General features: G+C 47.0%; 1 protein-coding gene across 1 annotated transcript in view; it reads right to left on the minus strand.

Annotated features, from left to right (window-relative positions):
* The window catches only part of L1CAM (L1 cell adhesion molecule), a 324,282-nt gene that overhangs the window by 101,065 nt on the left and 204,363 nt on the right, over window positions 1-18,854 (minus strand). Inside the window, 2 exon segments of the mRNA XM_029609487.1 lie at window positions 9,261-9,483; window positions 9,784-9,854. Of these exon segments, the coding sequence (XP_029465347.1) occupies window positions 9,261-9,483; window positions 9,784-9,854 (294 nt within the window).

Consider the following 18,854-nt stretch of genomic DNA (forward strand, 5'->3'; position numbering starts at 1 on the left):
AGTGGCTAATTGTGTGCTCTCCCCATGGTACTACCTCCAGGGTTGACGCCATCAGGCCGAGGAACTGCAGATAGTTCCACACCCTGGGCGCATTGTGTTCGTCAACTGACGCACTTGGCACATGTTATCTTATCCTCAAGGGAGGGGGGGAAGACTTTGTCCTGCTTGGTGTTGAACCGAACTCCCAGGTACTCTAAGGACTGGGAGGGCTTGAGGCTGCTCTTGTCCATGTTAATGACCCAACTGATTTCCTGAAGCAGGAACCTCACCCTGCTGGTCACCTGGAGGCTCTCTTCAATGACTTCACCCGGAGCAGCCAGTCGTCTAAGTAAAGGTGCACCAGGATCCCTTCTTTCCTCAGTGCCGCTGCCACGACCACCATAATTTTGGAGAACGTTCTGGGGGTGGTTGCCAAGCCGAAGGGCAACACCTGGAACTAATAATGGCAGCCCAGTACCGCAAAGCGTAGGAAATGCTGGTGATCTTGTTGGATTGGGATATGAAGGTAGGCCTCTGAGAGGTCCAGGGAGGTTAAGAACGCTCTCGGTTGTTTGGCCATTATGACGGAGTGAAGAGTTTCCATGCAGAAGTGAATTATCCGCAGATGACGATTGGTGCTCTTGAGGTCCAGGATGGGGCGAAATGAACCGTCCTTCTTGGGTACGATGAAATAGATGGATTAACGCCCCATATTTTCCTGGGGTGTAGGTATCAGGGTTATAGTCCACAAACTGAGGAACCTCATTAATGAGGATTCCATTGCCAGTATTTTGTGCTGGGAGTGGCAAGGTGACATCTTGAACATGTCCCGAGGGATGCTGCGAAATTCCACAGCATATCCTTCTTGTATGATGTCCAGTACCCATTTGTCTGAGGTGATCTTGACCCACTGCTGATAGAAGAGGGATAGTCAGCCCCCTATTTCCTCGTCCCATGGATGGGTCAGCCAAATCTCATTGGGAAGTTCGCTTCAAACCTGAGCCCAAACCAGTTCCTCTTTTTGGTTGTCGGCTCCGAAAGGACCGAGACCTTCCCAAGTGTCGAGATGTCTGAAATGATGAGTTTCTGTAGGGCCAGAAGTGCTGGGAGCCTCTGGCCCAACCCCTCATGGGTGAGGAGTGCTGCAACCTCTTTTTATCTTGGCTCTTCAGCCAAGCGTTTCCCTGAAGAACTGAAGCACGCCATAAGACTCTTTACACCTTACCGCATTATTTAACACAGTTATCGTTGTTGTTACCTTAATGTTAATGTTATTAACGCTATTACTCTTTCTCCACCTCTATCCTTGTTTGTGACTCTCTCTAGAGTTGTTTCTCCAGGTTAAAATCCCCTGTTTATTGTAATTCCAACTAAAGTTATATGTAAACCGACGTGATATGATTTTTCATGAGCATCGGTATATAAAAACCTCTTAAATAAATCTTCCAGTAGCTGCGATATTGGAGATTCATCCCACTTACTGGCCAGCATTTCCAATTCGTATCCGAATAGGAGGGATCCCCTAAAGGGCATTTTTGTGAGTTTTGCATTAGAGGTCGCATCCGCTGAACAATTTTACAGCCACAGCTATTGTTGCGTCCGTCGGTCGCAGACAGCTGCGACCGCTTTGCCTTACCTCTTTTCTTCCCTTTTCCTCCTCCTTGGGCAAGATGGCTGCCTCCGGTGCCGAGTGCCGAAACCCTTGGCATCTCCACACAGCATGGGCATCCCAGTCCGCCATGCTCCTTCCCATGGCCTCTTAGGGCGTGCACGTTGCCTATGCCTATGTACACATCATGGCGAGAACCTCAGGGGCGTCCCCACTGCATGATGTCAATACCTCCGGGTATTTAAGCCTCCGCCATGCTACCTACTGAGTTAGCAAGGACTTCAGTTTAGCTACTCTGACCGCTCTAAGCTGCTCGCTTAGACGCCTCGCTACCCTCCGGGGAATCTCACTCCTGATGAAGCTCTAGGCACCTGCTCCTTGGGGGCCTCTCACTTCCAACTACCCTTCGGGGTTTCTACTAACTTGGCAACCGCTCCTCGGGAGTCTCTCTCTTTATTTCAGGATCTCAGGATCTTCTGTACTATCAGGTACTCGATCCTTGAGGGCCTACCAGTCCAGTGTATCCTGCACCACGGACCTTTGGTCCCACCATCTTCATTGCCAGGAAGACGCTTGCACTACGCTCCAGTGAGTACCTCTCTCTCTTTTTCGAGAGAAGCAGACACAAGCGAGCCATCAGGGTGCAACAGGAAGCGATCTGCAGTGTCATTGCTGTTGCGTCAAAGGCTTGCTTAAGGGTGGACTCCAGTCGCCTACCATGTGCATCCTTCAAGGCTGCTCCTCCCTCTACTGGGATAGTTGTTTGCTACGAAATAGCACAGATCAGGTCATCCACTTTCAGGAAATGCAGGTGTTCTTTGGCTGCCGAGTCCAGAGAGTACAAGGCCTCCAAGACCTGACCTCCTTTAAAGCTGGCTTCCAGGGCATCCCACTCCAGGTCAATCAACTCCTGGATGGCTTCCAGCATCAAGAAATAGCAAGAGGCTTTCCGAAAAGACACCAGGATGGGATTCTTCTTTGGTTCCAACATAGGGTCCATGCTGGGAACTCCCAGAGTATTGAGGGTCTGGGAGACCAGGGCCGGCATTTCATCTCTGTGGAAAAGCCGTAGCATGGTCCGGTATGGCTCCAGGCCTGGAGGGATTTCCCCATCCTCTAATGAGTCTGCATCTCCTTCATTGTCCATGGTATCTGGGTCCCTATCAGGGATACCCTTGGTGAGGTGAGGCATGTCCCGAGGTATGCTGATAGGGCTGGGAGGACATGGCCTTCCTAGCTGGGGCTCAGACTGGGCAGGGGCAGCCGGTGAATCCCCCAGAACAAAAGCTTGAAGGCCCTGAAAGGATGCTACCCAAGAAAGGTCACCGGGTCCATACCTAGCCCAGGAGGAACTGGGGTAGGCGCCGCTGAACTGCCCTCGCCAGAGGAGGACACAGTCCCGGGATTGCTCAGATCCGGGTGATATCAGATAAGGTCGTGGCTGACTGGGAGGGGCTGGGCTTGGGAGGGGCTAGGCTTGGAGAAGTTCTGAGAGTCCAGCCCTCCCTGGGCTTCCTCACAGTGCTGACACAGGAAGGATTCTAGGTCAGACTATGCAGCCCTAATATAGCAGGCAGCACAAAGAGTGTTGTTTGTGCTTCTTTGTTGCTGGAGCCATAGTTTACTGTAGCTTGTGCGTTCAGCCGGCTAGCGCTTGGACTCAAGCATGCACAAATCCACCCCGACGCACGTAAGTATACGTGTCCGGTTGTGCACGAATATATATGTGTGCACTCATGCACCCAGGTATGCACGCGGTTATGTGCACTGGTATGCGCATACCAATGATCGATGGGGGAAATTGGTGCCACACCAAACCGTGTGCAAGATGGCACCGCCGCGGCCTGCCACGTGGAGTGCCCACCGAGCCTGAAGCGGGGCCTAGCCAATCGGGGGGGCTGCTCAACCCGCTCGGAAACCCCTTCCCTTGCCCTAACAGGATCGGGAACATCGTCAGTACGGCACGCCAAGCAAGGAGACCAGAGGAAAGACTTACCGAAGCCCTTCCAAGTCTCTGAATCGAAGGAGTTCTTCTTTACTTACCTGGGCTCAGTGCTTACCAGCTGAGTACAGAGATGATCTCCAGCTGTGAGGGGAGAGGTCTTAGGCCATCACTGCCGCGCTTGGCTTCCTGCACCTGCTGCCTTTCAGCTGCTTCAGCAGCAAAGCCCACGCTGAGAACCGGCTACTGGACCAAGGCACACACCTCTGAGGGATCTCGGAAATCGCCTCAGGAATTCTCAACTGGGGGGGGAGCTTTAGGTATCACCACAGGAGAGTGGGGGTTCGATCTTTCTCCAATTTAAAGGTACATTTCTTCTTCAAACTAGTACTGCAATCCCACTAAACACCAATGCTGGTGTGGGGATAACACAATCCACATCTGCTAGGAGACAAAGAGATACTGAATGGCTGAGGTCACTGCAGGGGTGTATCTTAGGTGACGTCAGCTTTGAAACCTGACTCCGTCTCCATCTGCTAGCGGGGGAGCACATAACCCATTGGTCCTGAGTCCATCTTTCTATATCCTAGGAAAGTTAACCTTTCAAAATTAGCTTGCAATCCCAGGGGCACAGTGTGCTTGCAAACCTAAACACTCTGAGTAGTTTAACACTTGTCCCATAGGAGACAGTATTTTTATTTATTTATTTATTTATTTATTTATGAATGAACTTTTTTTTTTTTTAATTTAAGTTTTTTATTAGAGACAACAACAGTAATGTACAACAGCCATGAATACACAGATTTAAAGATACAATAAACAATAAACTGAAAACAGTCTCTGTGTTATTTTATCCCCTTCCCCCCCTCCCCCACTTCCCAGCAAATCCATCTCTCACAAGCATCATGCATACACTAGTGAGAAACCCTTAATATCCAATAAGCCCTAAGGGGCATTCAATGCATAGCTCGTAAGTCCCTCCAAGCCTGATACATCTGCCATGTATTCAGAAAGGATCCTATCTTTCCCTGTTTATGAGCAGTTATTTTACAAAGGGAAAAAACCTTATCCACTCTTGCTTGAATTTTGGCCAAGTTGGGGCCTGTAGAGGCCTTCCAGTGGAGTGCAATTTCACATCTGGTCGCCGTTGCCACAAACTTTATGAACTGAGAGATGTATTTGTCACCCAAAAGAGACCCCCCATTTAACAAAGCAATCTGAGGAGTAGACACTATAGGAAAGTGAAGGATATCCGTTGCCCAAGCGGCGACAGACTCCCATAACTGTGATACTACCTTACAGTCCCACCAAAGATGAAAAAAGTCCCTTCGCCCCCCACAGCCTTTCCAACATCTATCTGAGATATGCGGGGGTAAATGCGATGTAAGCGTACTGAGGGTATAGTCCACCTATAGAGCAGTTTAAGACCGTTTTCCACTAACGTAGCAGAAATCAGGCCTTTCCCCATTGTAGAATATATCTCATCCCAAAAATCTTCATTTAGTGACTCCCCTAGGTCCCTCTCCCATGCAGTGACATAAAATGGGGGAGATTTTAAGTCATTATTTAGTAATTTATATATCTTAGATAAGAGTCGAGGCACTTTATCCACCGCCTTACAATATGTTTCAAAAAGCGAGACCGGGGATCGAAGATCTTGGTTCAATCTAGATTTATGCCCATAACTCCTCAACTGTAAGTAATGGTAGTTTTTATTTATGAATTTTTAATATACCGACATTCGTAGAACACATCATGCCGGTTTACAATTAACTCAAGGAAAGGAAAGTGACATTGAACAAGGAGCGGGGAGAGTGGAGCAGGCAAGAACAGGGGAAGGAGAAATGGGCCGGGAGCTAAGAATGGGAGTGAAGGAAAAATGGGTCGAAGGTAAGAGGGAAGATCGGATAGTAACCAAAGTAACTATAGGAAAGAAGAAATAGCGGATAATAACCAAAAATAACTAAAAAAGCTAACTAAAAGCACAACATGGGAGGAGCACATAATATAGCTTGAAGTACAACTATATAGTGCACAGAGAGTTCTGGGAGGGCAAAGGGGCACTGTATAGATCTGGTAGGCTTCCGGGTAGGCATGGCACTGTCAAGGTTTGGTTAGCATCCGGGTAGGCTTGCTTGAAGAGCCATGTCTTGATACCTTTTTTGAAATTGCGTAAGGACGGTTCAAGACGGAGATCAATGGGAAGGGAGTTCTAGAGAGTCGGGCCAGCAATGGAGAAGGATCTTTCTCTGGTTAGGGTAAGATGTGCAGTTTTAAGGGATGGGGTGTGAAGGGTGCCTGCAAGGGAGGTTCTAGCGGGGCGGTTCGAGGTACGGAAACGTGGCATTTCCTTGAGCCAGGAGTGATTGTCTTTGTAGGGAGTGTTGTGTAGGATGGTAAGCGTTTTGTATTGAATGCAGAAAGGGATGGGAAGCCAATGCAAATCCTTTAGTATGGGGGTGATGTGGTCCCTTTTACGGGTGTTGGTTATGATTCTCGCCATGGCATTTTGCAGTATCTGTAGGGGTTTAATAGTGGATGAAGGGAGGCCTAAGAGAAGGGAGTTGCAGTAGTCCAATTTAGATAGGATGGCTGTCTGCAGAACTAGATGGAAGTCCTGGGTGTGGAGGAGGGGCTTAAGTTTCTTCAGCACGTGGAGTTTGTAGAAGCCCCCCTTTAGAAGAGACTTGATGTAGGGTTTGAAATTTAGGTGAGGATCTAATGAGACGCCAAGTCTCTTACAGAGTGCAGAGGGGTAAGGACTAAGGCAGAGTTATGAGAGGTGGAAAGTCTTGTGAGTTCTGGTTGATTAGAGATGATGAGGAGTTCCGTTTTTGAAGCGTTTAGTGCAAGGTAGAGGTTGGATAAAAGGGAATTGATAGAGATAAGGCAGTCTTCCCAGAACTGAAGGGAATCCTTGAGTGTTTTTTGAATAGGAATAAGGATTTGCACATCGTCAGCATACAGGAAAAATTTCAGGCCTAGGTCAGAGAGTAGGTTGCAGAGAGGCAGAAGATAAATGTTGAATAGGGTGGAGGATAGGGAGGATCCTTGGGGGACACCTTGAGTGAGGGGAATGTGTGAAGATTCAGACTTATCAATTTTTACTAAGTATTCTCTGTGGGTGAAATAGGAGGTGAACCATGAAAGTGCTGTGTTGGAGATACCTATCTCTGCCAGACGGGAAATGAGGATTTGGTGGGTTGACAGTATCAAGGCTGCCGATATATCTAGGAGGGCAAGGAGATACGATTTACCTTGGTCCATGCCTATGAGGATGGTGCCAGTAATTGCTATAAGGAGATTTTCGTATTGCGACCTTTACGGAAACCAAATTGTGTGGATGTAGGATACTATGGTCTTCGAGGAAATCAGTGAGTTGTGTATTGGACTACCTTTTTGAAGATTTTGGAGATGAAAGGCCAGGTTGGAGATAGGCCGGTAGTTTTGCTGGGTCAGTGGGGTCAAGGTTAGGTTTTTTTAGGAGGGGCTTGACGACAGCAAGTTTAAAGAGAGTCTGGGACTTTACCGAATGTGAGGGAGCAGTTGATTATATCAGCAATAGGTTTTGCGATGGCAGTAGGGATAGAGAGGAGGGTTTTCGAGGGGATTATGTCTGAGATATGGGTGGCGGGTTTCATCTTTTTCAAGATGGTTTCAATCTCCAGGGTAGTTGTGAGGTCGAGGGACCTGATATTGAATTCGTTGTTATTTGGGCGCAGGGAGGTGGGGGAAGGGTTGGTAGGGAGTCGAAGGAGAATGTTGGCGATTTTGCTCTGGAAGTACTTTGCCAGTTTGTCACATTTATCGCCAACGTTTTCTTCGCGGGCGGTAGGGAGGGTGGACTTTGTGAGATCTGCAGCATAGGAGAAGAGGGCATTAGAAATGAATTGATAATCATGGATTTTGGCTAGTAGAAATCTCGTTTGGCTTGGAGTGTAGCTTGTTGGTAAGTGTACAGTGTATGTTTATAAGCTGCTTTGTGTGTGGGGGAGGGTTGTCTACGCCAGGTGCGTTCTTTTGATCTGAGGTCCTGTTTTATTTTTTTTAGTTCAGTGATGTACCATGGTTTTCTATCAGTTCATGAAAGTGATATTTCTTTATGGACTATGGGGCAGATTTCATCGGCTACCATGGGGTGATGGTATTCCAGGAGTGTAGGGCAGCATCTGGATTGTTAAGGTCAAGGTTCTTGGCTACATTATCAAAAGCTAGTGTAAGGTCCTCTGAAGAACAGGGTTTACGGAAGGATATTGTCTTACTATGAGTTTGTGGAGCTGGAAGGGAGGTATTCGTGGTAAGTTGGGCGTTAATGAGGAAGTGGTCGAACCACGGGAAGGGGGTGGCTACAGGGGTGTTAGGTACAATAAAGTGGGAGTTAACGAAGAGGAGGTCGAGAGTATGACCTGCTTTATGTGTTGGCACAAAGATGATCTGTTTCAAACCCAAGGCCTTGAAGGTGTCAAGAAGGATTTCAGATGCAGGTGTAGCAGGGCGGGCATCCACGTGGAGATTGAAGTCTCCGAGAATAATTGCTGGGGTGTCTGATTTAAGATTGTCTGTGATATATTCAATGATAGGGGAAGGGTCATATTCGAGTAGGCCTGGGGGGGCATAGATGAGACAGACCTGCAGTGTTAGATTTAAAAAGCCCAATTTCTAATTCGGGGGGGGGGGGGGGGTAGTTTGGAGTTTGAAGTTGAGGTGTTTTCTGGCGGCCAGGAGTAACCCTCCACCTCTTTTTTTGGGTCTCGGTATGGAGAAGATGTCGCAGGCCTGTAGGGGGAATTGGTTAAGGAAGACATGATCTGAATCCTTTAGCCAGGACCCAGTGATAGCGCAGATATCAGGATTGTGATCTGTGAGCAGGTCATGGAGGATGGGAGCTTTTTTAAGGATGGATTACACGTTGACTAAGTAGATGGCTAATGTGGCTGGGCCTAGAAATTGGGTGAGGGGTGAGATCATGATGGGCACTAATGATTTGCGAGAGATTGAGGGATGAGGGTGTGCTGGGTAGGTTTTGCGCAGGGAGGGGTGATGCAGGATGGTTATAGTCAGGTGGCACATATCAGTTAAAAATGGAGCTGAAACGTAGGGGGAGGGGTGCAGGAGAACTGCAAGGGACGCTGAACAATAATTTTTTATAGGCGCGTAATAACGTTAACTACTACAGGTAACAGCACAAGTAATAAGTTAAAAAACTAAAGCTAGATTAGCTAAAGAGCAGGGTTAACTAAACCAGATAGGCAAAAGAAAGTGCTAGTTGAACTAGAAAGCAAAAGACGGAGCTAAGTAAACAAAAGGCAGATTGGTAATTAATACATGTTATTACTGTGACACCTCTCAGACATGGGTGACTACTGGTATATTATTTATTGCAAGAGAGTTGCATTTCTTGCTGTGGGCGGAGGCAGGTAGAAATGACTTCGATGGGTCAGGGTTGAGTAGAAATCAACCCCGACCCATCGAAGCCCTTTAAAAAGCCCGCGCAACGCCTGCAGCTGGCGTGGACTTTTTAAAGGGGTTTCTGGTCTCCGTATGATGACCCGTTCGAGGGGTGGGCCTCCGGTCGCAGCAGGGCAGCGTTGGCGTTCGGCACTGGGGCGGCCGCGTGACTCCAAGGGGGCAGAATACTTAGTTCTTACTGATTATCTATGACCCAAGCAACCCAAGGGGGCACTTTTTAAGGAGTAATTCAAGAGGAAGAGGGCAGGGGGTTGTACTCACGAGCTTCCCCTGAATAACCAATGATGGTCTTGGGATCCGGCCCCATCCCGATGTCGTTCAGCGCTTGCACTTTGATCTCGTAGGGCACGAAGGTGTTGGTGTTGTGGACGATGAAGGGAGGGCTCTCCTTGACGTTCTCAAGCCACTCGCCACCCTGGCTTTGCAGTCTCCACTTCACCAGATAATGGAAGCCACGCCCATTCCAGTCTATTCCCTTCAGGGGCTGTCAAGAGAGGCAGAGAATCTTCCACCAACACAAGAAAAAAGCAGATGGTGATAGAGAGGAAGGCAGAGGAGAACCAGGGGATTCGCTATATGCAGAGGGGAGCCAGGAGAATGGACATGGCAATAGTGGAAAGAGAAGAGGGCAGAATGGAGCTGGGATATGGGACACAGCAGAGAAGGATGGTGAAGACAGAAAGGAGATGAGAATGTGCCCAGTAAAATGGAGAGAGAGAGAGAGAAAGGCAGAGGGGAGCTAGGAGAGGGAATAAAATGGCTGGATCGGGTCTTTACATCTTACCTTCCAACTAATGACCATATTGTCAGGTTCTGTCCCTTCTCCCTTCACCCCTCCAGGGTTCTTGTCTGGGGCTGTAACACAGGAAGGGGAGGGAGGGCATAAAGGGAGATTGTATGGTAAGGTTAGTGATAGGAGGGCAATATTTAAAAAAAATTCTAATAGATAACTTATCCAGCTAAAGTTATCCAGATAAGTTATCATGGATATTCAATGGGATAAGCGTCGCACTGAATATCCCCAAATAATGTTATGCAGCTACCTTTAGCCAGATGAGTTTATATTTAATCAACCATCTTTTGAATATTATCAGTTAGGTTTAAAGTTAACTGGATAATTTAAACCTTAACCAGTTATATTACAAAGAATGTGGCTGGTTAAGTTCCAAGCAGCGTTAACAAAAAAAACCCAAACAAACATTCAAGCAGGCTTAGCAGCCTGACTCTCCACCCCTGCCCAAGTGTAGCAAATATAGGACCTATCTGCTTAGTCTTCCCTTCCTCTCCATGATCCTCCAAACATTAAAAAAAACCAGAGTTGCTTACCTGTAACAGGTGTTCTCCTAGGGCAGCAGGATGTTGGTCCTTACAGATGGAGTCTGGCACAGAAAACTTTTGTCAAAGTTTCTAAAACTTTGGCACATTAAGCATGCCCAGCATGCCACTATCCGCACGTCCATGCAGAGTCCCTCTTCAGTCTGGTAATATAGAATTCATGAGCAAAAAAATAAAACAACAAAATGAAAGGAAAAACCCAACTCTGTGAGGTGGCAGGCAGGTTTCCTGAGGACTAACATCCTGCCTTTCTAGGAGAACACCTGTTAAGGTAAGCAATTCTGCTTTCTCCTAGGATAAGCAGGATGGTAGTCCACACAGATGGGTGAATACCAAGCTATTGGCTGCTCCCTGGAACGTGTCTGACCAAACGGCACCAAACCGGGTGCCAACGGGCACAAAACTAACAGCGGTACTGTTGTTAAGATAGGGAGAAAGCCTGAATCCAAACCATGGGCTTTAGGTAGGGAGAGTTGGGTTTAAGCCTTGAACAGGTTGCGAAGGACATAAGAAACATAAGAAAATACCATACTGGGTCAGACCAAGGGTCCATCAAGCCCAGCATCCTGTTTCCAACAGTGGCCAATCCAGGTCATAAGAACCTGGCAAGTACCCAAAAACTAAGTCTATTCCATGTAACCATTGCTAATGGCAGTGGCTATTCTCTAAGTGAACTTAATAGCAGGTTGGCCGAAGCTACTATCTTGTCGACCATCCTTGTCCAAGCAGTACTGGGTAGTGAATGTGTGTAGAGAAATCCACATCACAGCCCTGCAAATTTCAACGACAGGAACTGTCCGAAAGTGGGCCACCGACGCTGCCATCACTCTCACAGAGTGAGCCTTAACACGGTCTCCAAGCTGACGACCCGCTTGTGCATAGCAGAAGGCAACAAACTCTGCCAGCCATTTGGATAGAGTTTGCTTGCCCACTGCAACTCTCAATCTATTCTTGTGAAAAGATATGAACATAAGAACATAAGAAATTGCCATGCTGGGTCAGACCAAGGGTCCATCAAGCCCAGCATCCCGTTTCCAACAGAGGTCAAACCAGGCCACAAGAACCTGGCAATTACCCAAACACTAAGAAGATCCCATGCTACTGATGCAATTAATAGCAGTGGCTATTTCCTAAGTAAACTTGATTAATAGCCGTTGATGGACTTCTCCTCCAAGAACTTATCCAAACCTTTTTTGAACCCAGCTACACTAACTGCACTAACCACATCCTCTGGCAACAAATTCCAGAGCTTTATTGTGCGTTGAGTGAAAAAGAATTTTCTCCGATTAGTCTTAAATGTGCTACTTGCTAACTTCATGGAATGCCCTCTAGTCCTTCTATTATTTGAAAGTGTAAATAACCGAGTCACATCTACTCGTCCAAGACCTTTCATGATCTTAAAAACCTCTATAATATCCCCCCTCAGCCGTCTCTTCTCCAAGCTGAACAGAACATAAGAACATAAGAAAATGCCATACTGGGTCAGACCAAGGGTCCATCAAGCCCAGCATCCTGTTTCCAACAGTGGCCAATCCAGGCCATAAGAACCTGGCAAGTACCCAAAAACTAAGTCTATTAGTACCCAAAAACTAAGTCCTAACCTCTTCAGCCTTTCCTCATAGGGAAGCTGTTCCATCCTCTTTATCATTTTGGTTGCCCTTCTCTGTACCTTCTCCATCACAACTATATCTTTTTTGAGATGCGGTGACCAGAATTGTACACAGTATTCAAGGTGCGGTCTCCCCATGGAGCGATATAGAGGCATTATTACATTTTCCGTTTTATTAACCATTCCCTTCCTAATAATTCCTAACATTCAGTTTGCTTTTTTGACTGCTGCAGCACACTGAGCCGGCGATTTTAAAGTATTATCCACTATGATGCCTAGATCTTTTTCCTGGGTGGTAGCTCCCAACACGGAACCCAACATCGTGTAGCTACAGCAAGGGTTATTTTTCCCTATATGCAACACCTTGCACTTGTCCACATTAAATTTCATCTGCCATTTGGATGCCCAATCATCCAGTCTTGCAAGGTCCTCCTGTAATGTATCGCAGTCCGCTTGTGATTTAACTACTCTGAATAATTTTGTATCATCCGCAAATTTAATAACCTCACTTGTCATATTCCTTTCCAAATCATTTATATATGTATTGAAAAGCACCGGTCCAAGTACAGATCCCTGAGGCATTCCACTGTTTACCCTTTTCCACTGAGAAAATTGACCATTTAATCCTACTCTCTGTTTCCTGTCTTTTAACCAGTTTGTAATCCACGAAAGGACATCGCCTCCTATCCCATGACTTTTTAGTTTTCGTAGAAGCCTCTCATATGGGCCCGTGTCAAACGCCTTCTGAAAATCCAAATACACTACATCTACCGGTTCACCTTTATCCACATGTTTATTAACCCCTTCAAAAAAATGAAGCAAATTTGTTAGGCAAGACTTCCCTTGGGTAAATCCATGTTGACTGTGTTCCATTAAACCATGTCTTTCTATATGCTATACAATTTTGATCTTGAGAATAGTTTCCACTATTTTTCCCGGCACTGAAGTCAAGCTCACTGGTCTATAGTTACCCGGATCGCCCCTGGAGCCTTTTTTAAATATTGGGGTTACATTGGCCACCCTCCAGTCTTCAGGTACAATGGATGATTATAATGAAAGGTTACAAATTGTAACTAATAGATCAGAAATTTCATTTTTGGGTTCCTTCAGTACCCTAGGATGCATACCATCTGGTACAGGTGATTTGTTATTCTTTAGTTTGTCTATCTGGCCTACTACATCTTCCAGGTTCACAGTGATTTCGTTCAGTTCGTCTGACTCATCACCCCTGAAAATCATCTCCGGAACTGGTATCTCCCCAACAATCTCATTAGTAAACACAGAAGCAAAGAATTCATTTAGTCTTTCTGCAATGGCCTTATCTTCCCTAAGAGCCCCTTTAACCCCTTGGTCATCTAATGGTCCAACCGACTCCCTCACAGGTTTCTTGCTTCGGATATATTTTTAAAAGTTTTTATTATGAGTTTTTGCCTCTATGGCCAACTTCATTTCAAATTCTCTCTTCGCCTGTCTTATCAATGTTTTACACTTAACTTGACAATGCTTATGTTTTATTCTATTTTCTTCAGATGGATCCTTCTTCCAGTTTTTGAAGGATGTTTTTTTGGTTAAAATAGCCTCTTTCACCTCACCTTTTAACCATGATGGTAATCGTTTTGCCTTCTTTCCACCTTTCTTTATGTGTGGTATACATATGGACTGCGCCTCTAGGATTGTATTTTTAAACAATGTCCAAGCCTGTTGAACACTTTTAACCTTTGCAACTGCACCTTTCAGTTTTTTTTCTATTTTCCTCAATTTATCAAAGTTTCCCAATATTTAAAAGTCTGCGAAACAATGTGACAAGGCGATAGCAAAAGCCAGAAGAATGCTGGGCTGCATAGAGAGAGGAATATCGAGTAAGAAAAGGGAAGTGATTATTCCCTTGTACAGGTCCTTGGTGAGGCCTCACCTGGAGTACTGTGTTCAGTTCTGGAGACCGTATCTACAAAGAGACAAAGACAAGATGGAAGCGGTACAGAGAAGGGCAACCAAGAAGGTGGAGGATCTTCATCGGATGACGTACGAGGAGAGATTGAAGAATCTAAATATGTACACCCTGGAGGAAAGGAGGAGCAGGGGTGATATGATTCAGACTTTCAGATACTTGAAAAACTTTAATGATCCAAAGACAACGACAAACCTTTTCAGACGGAAAAAAATCAGCAGAACCAGAGGTCATGAGCTGAGGCTCCGGGGAGGAAGACTAAGAACCAATGTCAGGAAGTATTTCTTCACGGAAAGGGTGGTGGATGCCTGGAATGCCCTTCCGGAGGAAGTGGTGAAGTCTAAAACTGTGAAAGACTTCAAAGGGGCATGGGATAAACACTGTGGATCCATCAAGTCTAGTGGGCATAAATATAGAGGAGGTGGTAAAACACTGCACGGAGCGGCAGTAGCCACAGAGGCATTCACGGAGCGGGATGCCAGTGGCGAGTAGTTGTTCCACCTTCAGGCAGCAAAATACTGCACGGAGCGGCAGTAGCCACAGAGGCATTCACGGAGCGGGATGCCAGTGGTTTGTGTTCCACCTTCACGGAGCGGAAGGTTGGAGGGCTGCCATCTCCAAAAAAACAAAAAACAAAAAAACCAAAACAAAAAAACAAAAAACAAACAAGCAAAACAGAGGTGGGTAAGAGTATGGGGCAGGGGTGTGGCCGTTTATTGTGGCAGTTGCTACCCCTGATTGAACTGGATGTTCATTGGGATGCGGATACGGCACTGCTCTCTGCATTGGTGGAGGGGTGGAAGGGAATTGGGGCCAGAGGGTGCTGGAAGCCAATAGTGATGGGGGAGGGGGAGAAAAAAAGGGGTGGGGGGGGAAGATAAAAAAAAAAAAAAAAAATGGATAAACTGCGTAGCTTGCTGGGCAGACTGGATGGGCCGTTTGGTCTTCTTCTGCCGTCATTTCTATGTTTCTATGTTTCTATGAAAGTTTAGTGCTAGAGCTGCAGATTTATTTATTGTCCCCCTTCCAGTTATTAGTTTAAATTTGATCATGTTATGATCACTGTTGTTAAGTGGCCCCACCACCGTTACCTCTCTCACCAAATCCTGTGTTCCACTAAGAATTAAATCTAAAATAGCTCCCTCTCTTGTTGGTTCCTGAACCAATTGCTCTATGAAGCAGACATTTATTACATCCAGGAACTTTATGTCTCTAGCAAGTCGTGATGTTACTTTTACCCAGTCAATATCGGAGTAATTGAAATCTCCCATTATTATTGCACTGCCAAATTGGTTTGTTTCTCTGATTTCTCTTAGCATTTCATCATCTGTCTAACCATATTGTCCAGGTGGACGGTAGTATACTCCTATCACTATACTCTTACCCAACACACATGGGATTTCTACCCATATAGATTCTACTGAGCATTTAGTCTCTTATATGATCTTTATCCTGTTGGACTCTATACCCTCCTGGACATAAAGTGCCACACCCCCACCAAGTTGATCCTCCCTATCATTGCGATATAATTTGTACTCTGATATAGCACTGTCCCATTGGTTATCCTCCTTCCACCATGTATCTGTGATGCCAATTATGTCAATCTCATCATTTGCTGCTATACACTCTAACTCTCCCATCTTACTTCTTAGACTTCTGGCATTGGCATACAGACATTTCAAAGTGTGTTTTTTGTTTGTATTAACAACCTGCTTTTCAGTTGTCTGGGATAATTCAGAAATCATTAGCTTCGGTGATTTTTTACATAGGCATATGGACTATGTTTGCTTTTAATGGAAACTCTCTGTTGGGATGCCCTAAGTCTCCTGTTTCATTAGTATTCTTCAAGGATACATTTCTCCGAACCATGCACTGTTGAGTGACTATCGGCTTTTCCCCTTGTTCTAGTTTAAAAGCTGCTCTATCTCCTTTTTGAAAGTTAGTGCCAGCAGCTTGGTTCCACTCTAGTTAAGGTGGAGGCCATCCTTTCGGAAAAGTCTCCCCTTTCCCCAAAACTTTCCTTAGTTCCTTACAAAACTGAATCCCTCTTTCCTGCACCATCGTCTCATCCACGCATTGAAACTCTGGAGCTCTACCTGCCTCTGGTGACCTGCACGTGGAACAGGAAGCATTTCAGAGAATGCCACCCGGGAGGTTCTGGATTTTAGTTTCCTACCTAAAATCCTAAATTTGGCTTCCAGAACCTCTCTCCCACATTTTCCTATGTCGTTGGTGCCCACATGTACCACAACAGCCGGCTCCTCCCCAGCACTGTCTATAATCCTATCTAGGTGATGTGTGAGGTCTGCCAACTTTGCACCAGGCAGGCAAGTTACCAGGTGGTCCTCATGTCCACCAGCCACCCTGCTATCTACATTTCTAATAATCGAATCACCAACTATGATGGACTGTCTGTGGCCTGCTGTCCGCTCTGAATAGAAAGCTAAGGTCCTTTAGCAGTCCAACGTGTGTAGAGCCCTTTCGCCCTGGGGAGAATGGGGCCTTGGAAAAAAGGTGGGCAGAACGATGGACTGATTGAGATGAAAATCAGTCATCACTTCAGGCAGGAACTTGGGATGCGTACCAGGACACCCTATCATGAAAGAATTTCGTGTAGGGTGGATACGAAACCAGGGCCTGAAGCTCACTAACCTTACAAGCCGAAGTGACTGCCATCAGGAAGAGAACCTTCCAGGTGAGGCGCTTCAGATCGCAGGAGCGCATAGGCTCGAAAGGGTCTTTCATGAGCCGCGCCAATACCACATTGAGGTCCCAGGACACAACAGGAGTCTGGGGGGGGGGGCCCTTCAGTTGAACAGGCCCCGTATAAACCGTCCCTCTATGGGCTGCACAGAGATGGGTGCGCCAGCAACATCGTGAAGGTAAGTGCTAATGACACTCAGGTGGACCCTGACCGAGGTGTTTTTTAACCCAGTCTTGGAGAGGTGCCAGAGATAGTCCAGTAACTTCGGAGTGGGACAGGCGAAGGGATCAAAGCCAAGCCCCTCGCACCAGTTGCAGAACCTCCTCCACTTCAGCCGGTAAGACTTCTTGATGGAAGGCTTCCTAGAAGCTACCGACACCTGAGACACGTCGTTGGAGAGGTCCAGGGGCTGTAGGACTAAGTGCTCAACATCCAGGCCATCAATGTTAACGCCTCCTGACAGAGAAGTAACAACCCAGTGCCTCCTTGCTTGTTGATGTACCACATTGCTACCTGATTGTCCATCTGGATCAGTACTGCCTTGTGGGACAAGCAGTCTTGAAATGCCCAAAGAGCATAATAGATCGTACAAAGTTCCAGGAAGTTGATATGACATAGAGACTCCTGAGTCATCCACCGAACTTGCGTGTGGAGGTTGTCCACATGCGCCCCCCCAACCAAGGAGGGAGGCATCGGTGGTAAGCACCACTTGAGGTGGGGCAACCTGAAAAGGAATGCCCTGCTTCAGGTTGGATAGATTCTCCCATCAGGACAGGGAGACCTGGAGGGGTGGGCGTGATGGAGACACGCGTTTCGAGGTCCTGGGTCGCCTACTGCCACTGTGACTGCAAGGTCCATTGCACCCTGCGCATGCACATGCAGGCCAATGGGGTGACATGAACAGATGCAGCCATGTGACCAAAGATGAAGCAGCAGATGAGCAGAAACCCTTGGGAGACTGCGGACCACACTCGCCAGGAACGCAAGGCAAGCACTCGATCGCAGGGTAGAAACGCCTTGGCGTGAACTGTGTCCAGTCTGGCTCCTATGAAGTCCAGGCAAGCCGATGGGCAGAGGTGGGATTTGGGGTAATTGATGACAAACCCAAGAGATTGCAGCAACTGGATAGACAGACATAACGAATGAAGCACTCTCTGTCGGGGTGGCACTTTTGATCAGCCAGTTGTCCAAGTAAAGGAACACATGCACCCCTTGATACCTGAGATGTGTCCCCACCGCTGCCAGGCACTTGGTAAGGACCCGAGAGGCTGATGCAAGGACAAATGCTAACACCCGATACTGGAAGTGGTCCTTTCCCACCATAAAGCAAGGTTATTTCCTGTTACTAGCGAAGATCGCTATGTGGGCATAGGCATCTTTCACAACGAGGGAACAGAGCCAGTCTCCTTTTTTTAGGAGCAGAATGAGGATGCCCAATGAGACCATCTTGAACTTTTATCTTTGAAGGAATTTGTTCAAGGCTCTCAGATCGAGAATAGGGCGGAGGCCCCCAGTTCTCTTTGATATTAGAAAATACCAAGAGTAGAATCCTCAGCCCTCCTGGTGGCGGGGAACGGGTTCTACTGCTCTTGTCCTTAACAGGGCGGAGAGCTCTGTCAAAAGTATTCCCTGAGGAGTGGATGAAACCCACGATGGACATAGGGGAAAGTCTGCAGGGATGTTACTGAAATTCAGCCGGTACTCTTGACGAACAATAGAGGGAACCCACTGGTCTGACATAATTAGGGACCAGCTGGGGGGTGAAACAACTCAGCCTGCCCCTGACAGGAGGGCAGGATACCGAGGGTACAGCAAACTGACTCATGCTCCCTCGCCCCCAGTCAAAACTCCGTAGCGGTACTCTGCTGGGGGGCCAGCTGAGGCCTGGGAGTCCGCTGCTGGCAGGAACGATCCCTGAAACCAGCATGAGGTGTACGAGCCCACAAGGCCGGAGGATAATATTTCCTTTGCCAATAGACTGATTTCCTCGAGCCTTGCCATGAGGACTTCCTGACCAAGGATGGTGGGTTGGAAGTGGTAGTCAACAGTTGCTGAAGAGTCTCATGATGGTCCTTTAATTAGGCTGAGTCCCTGACCTTATGCACAAAGAGATTCTCTCTCATAGAGGGCAGCTTTTCCTGGACTTTCGGGCGGAGTTCAGAAGCACGGAGCCAGGCTATCTTGTGGGCACCAATGCCCACTGCAGCCACTCTCACCGCTGTTTCGAAAACATTATAGGTGGACCTCACCTCGTGTTTC

Source organism: Rhinatrema bivittatum, chromosome 1, assembly GCF_901001135.1.
Source record: "Rhinatrema bivittatum chromosome 1, aRhiBiv1.1, whole genome shotgun sequence".
NCBI classification, from domain to species: Eukaryota; Metazoa; Chordata; class Amphibia; order Gymnophiona; family Rhinatrematidae; genus Rhinatrema; species Rhinatrema bivittatum.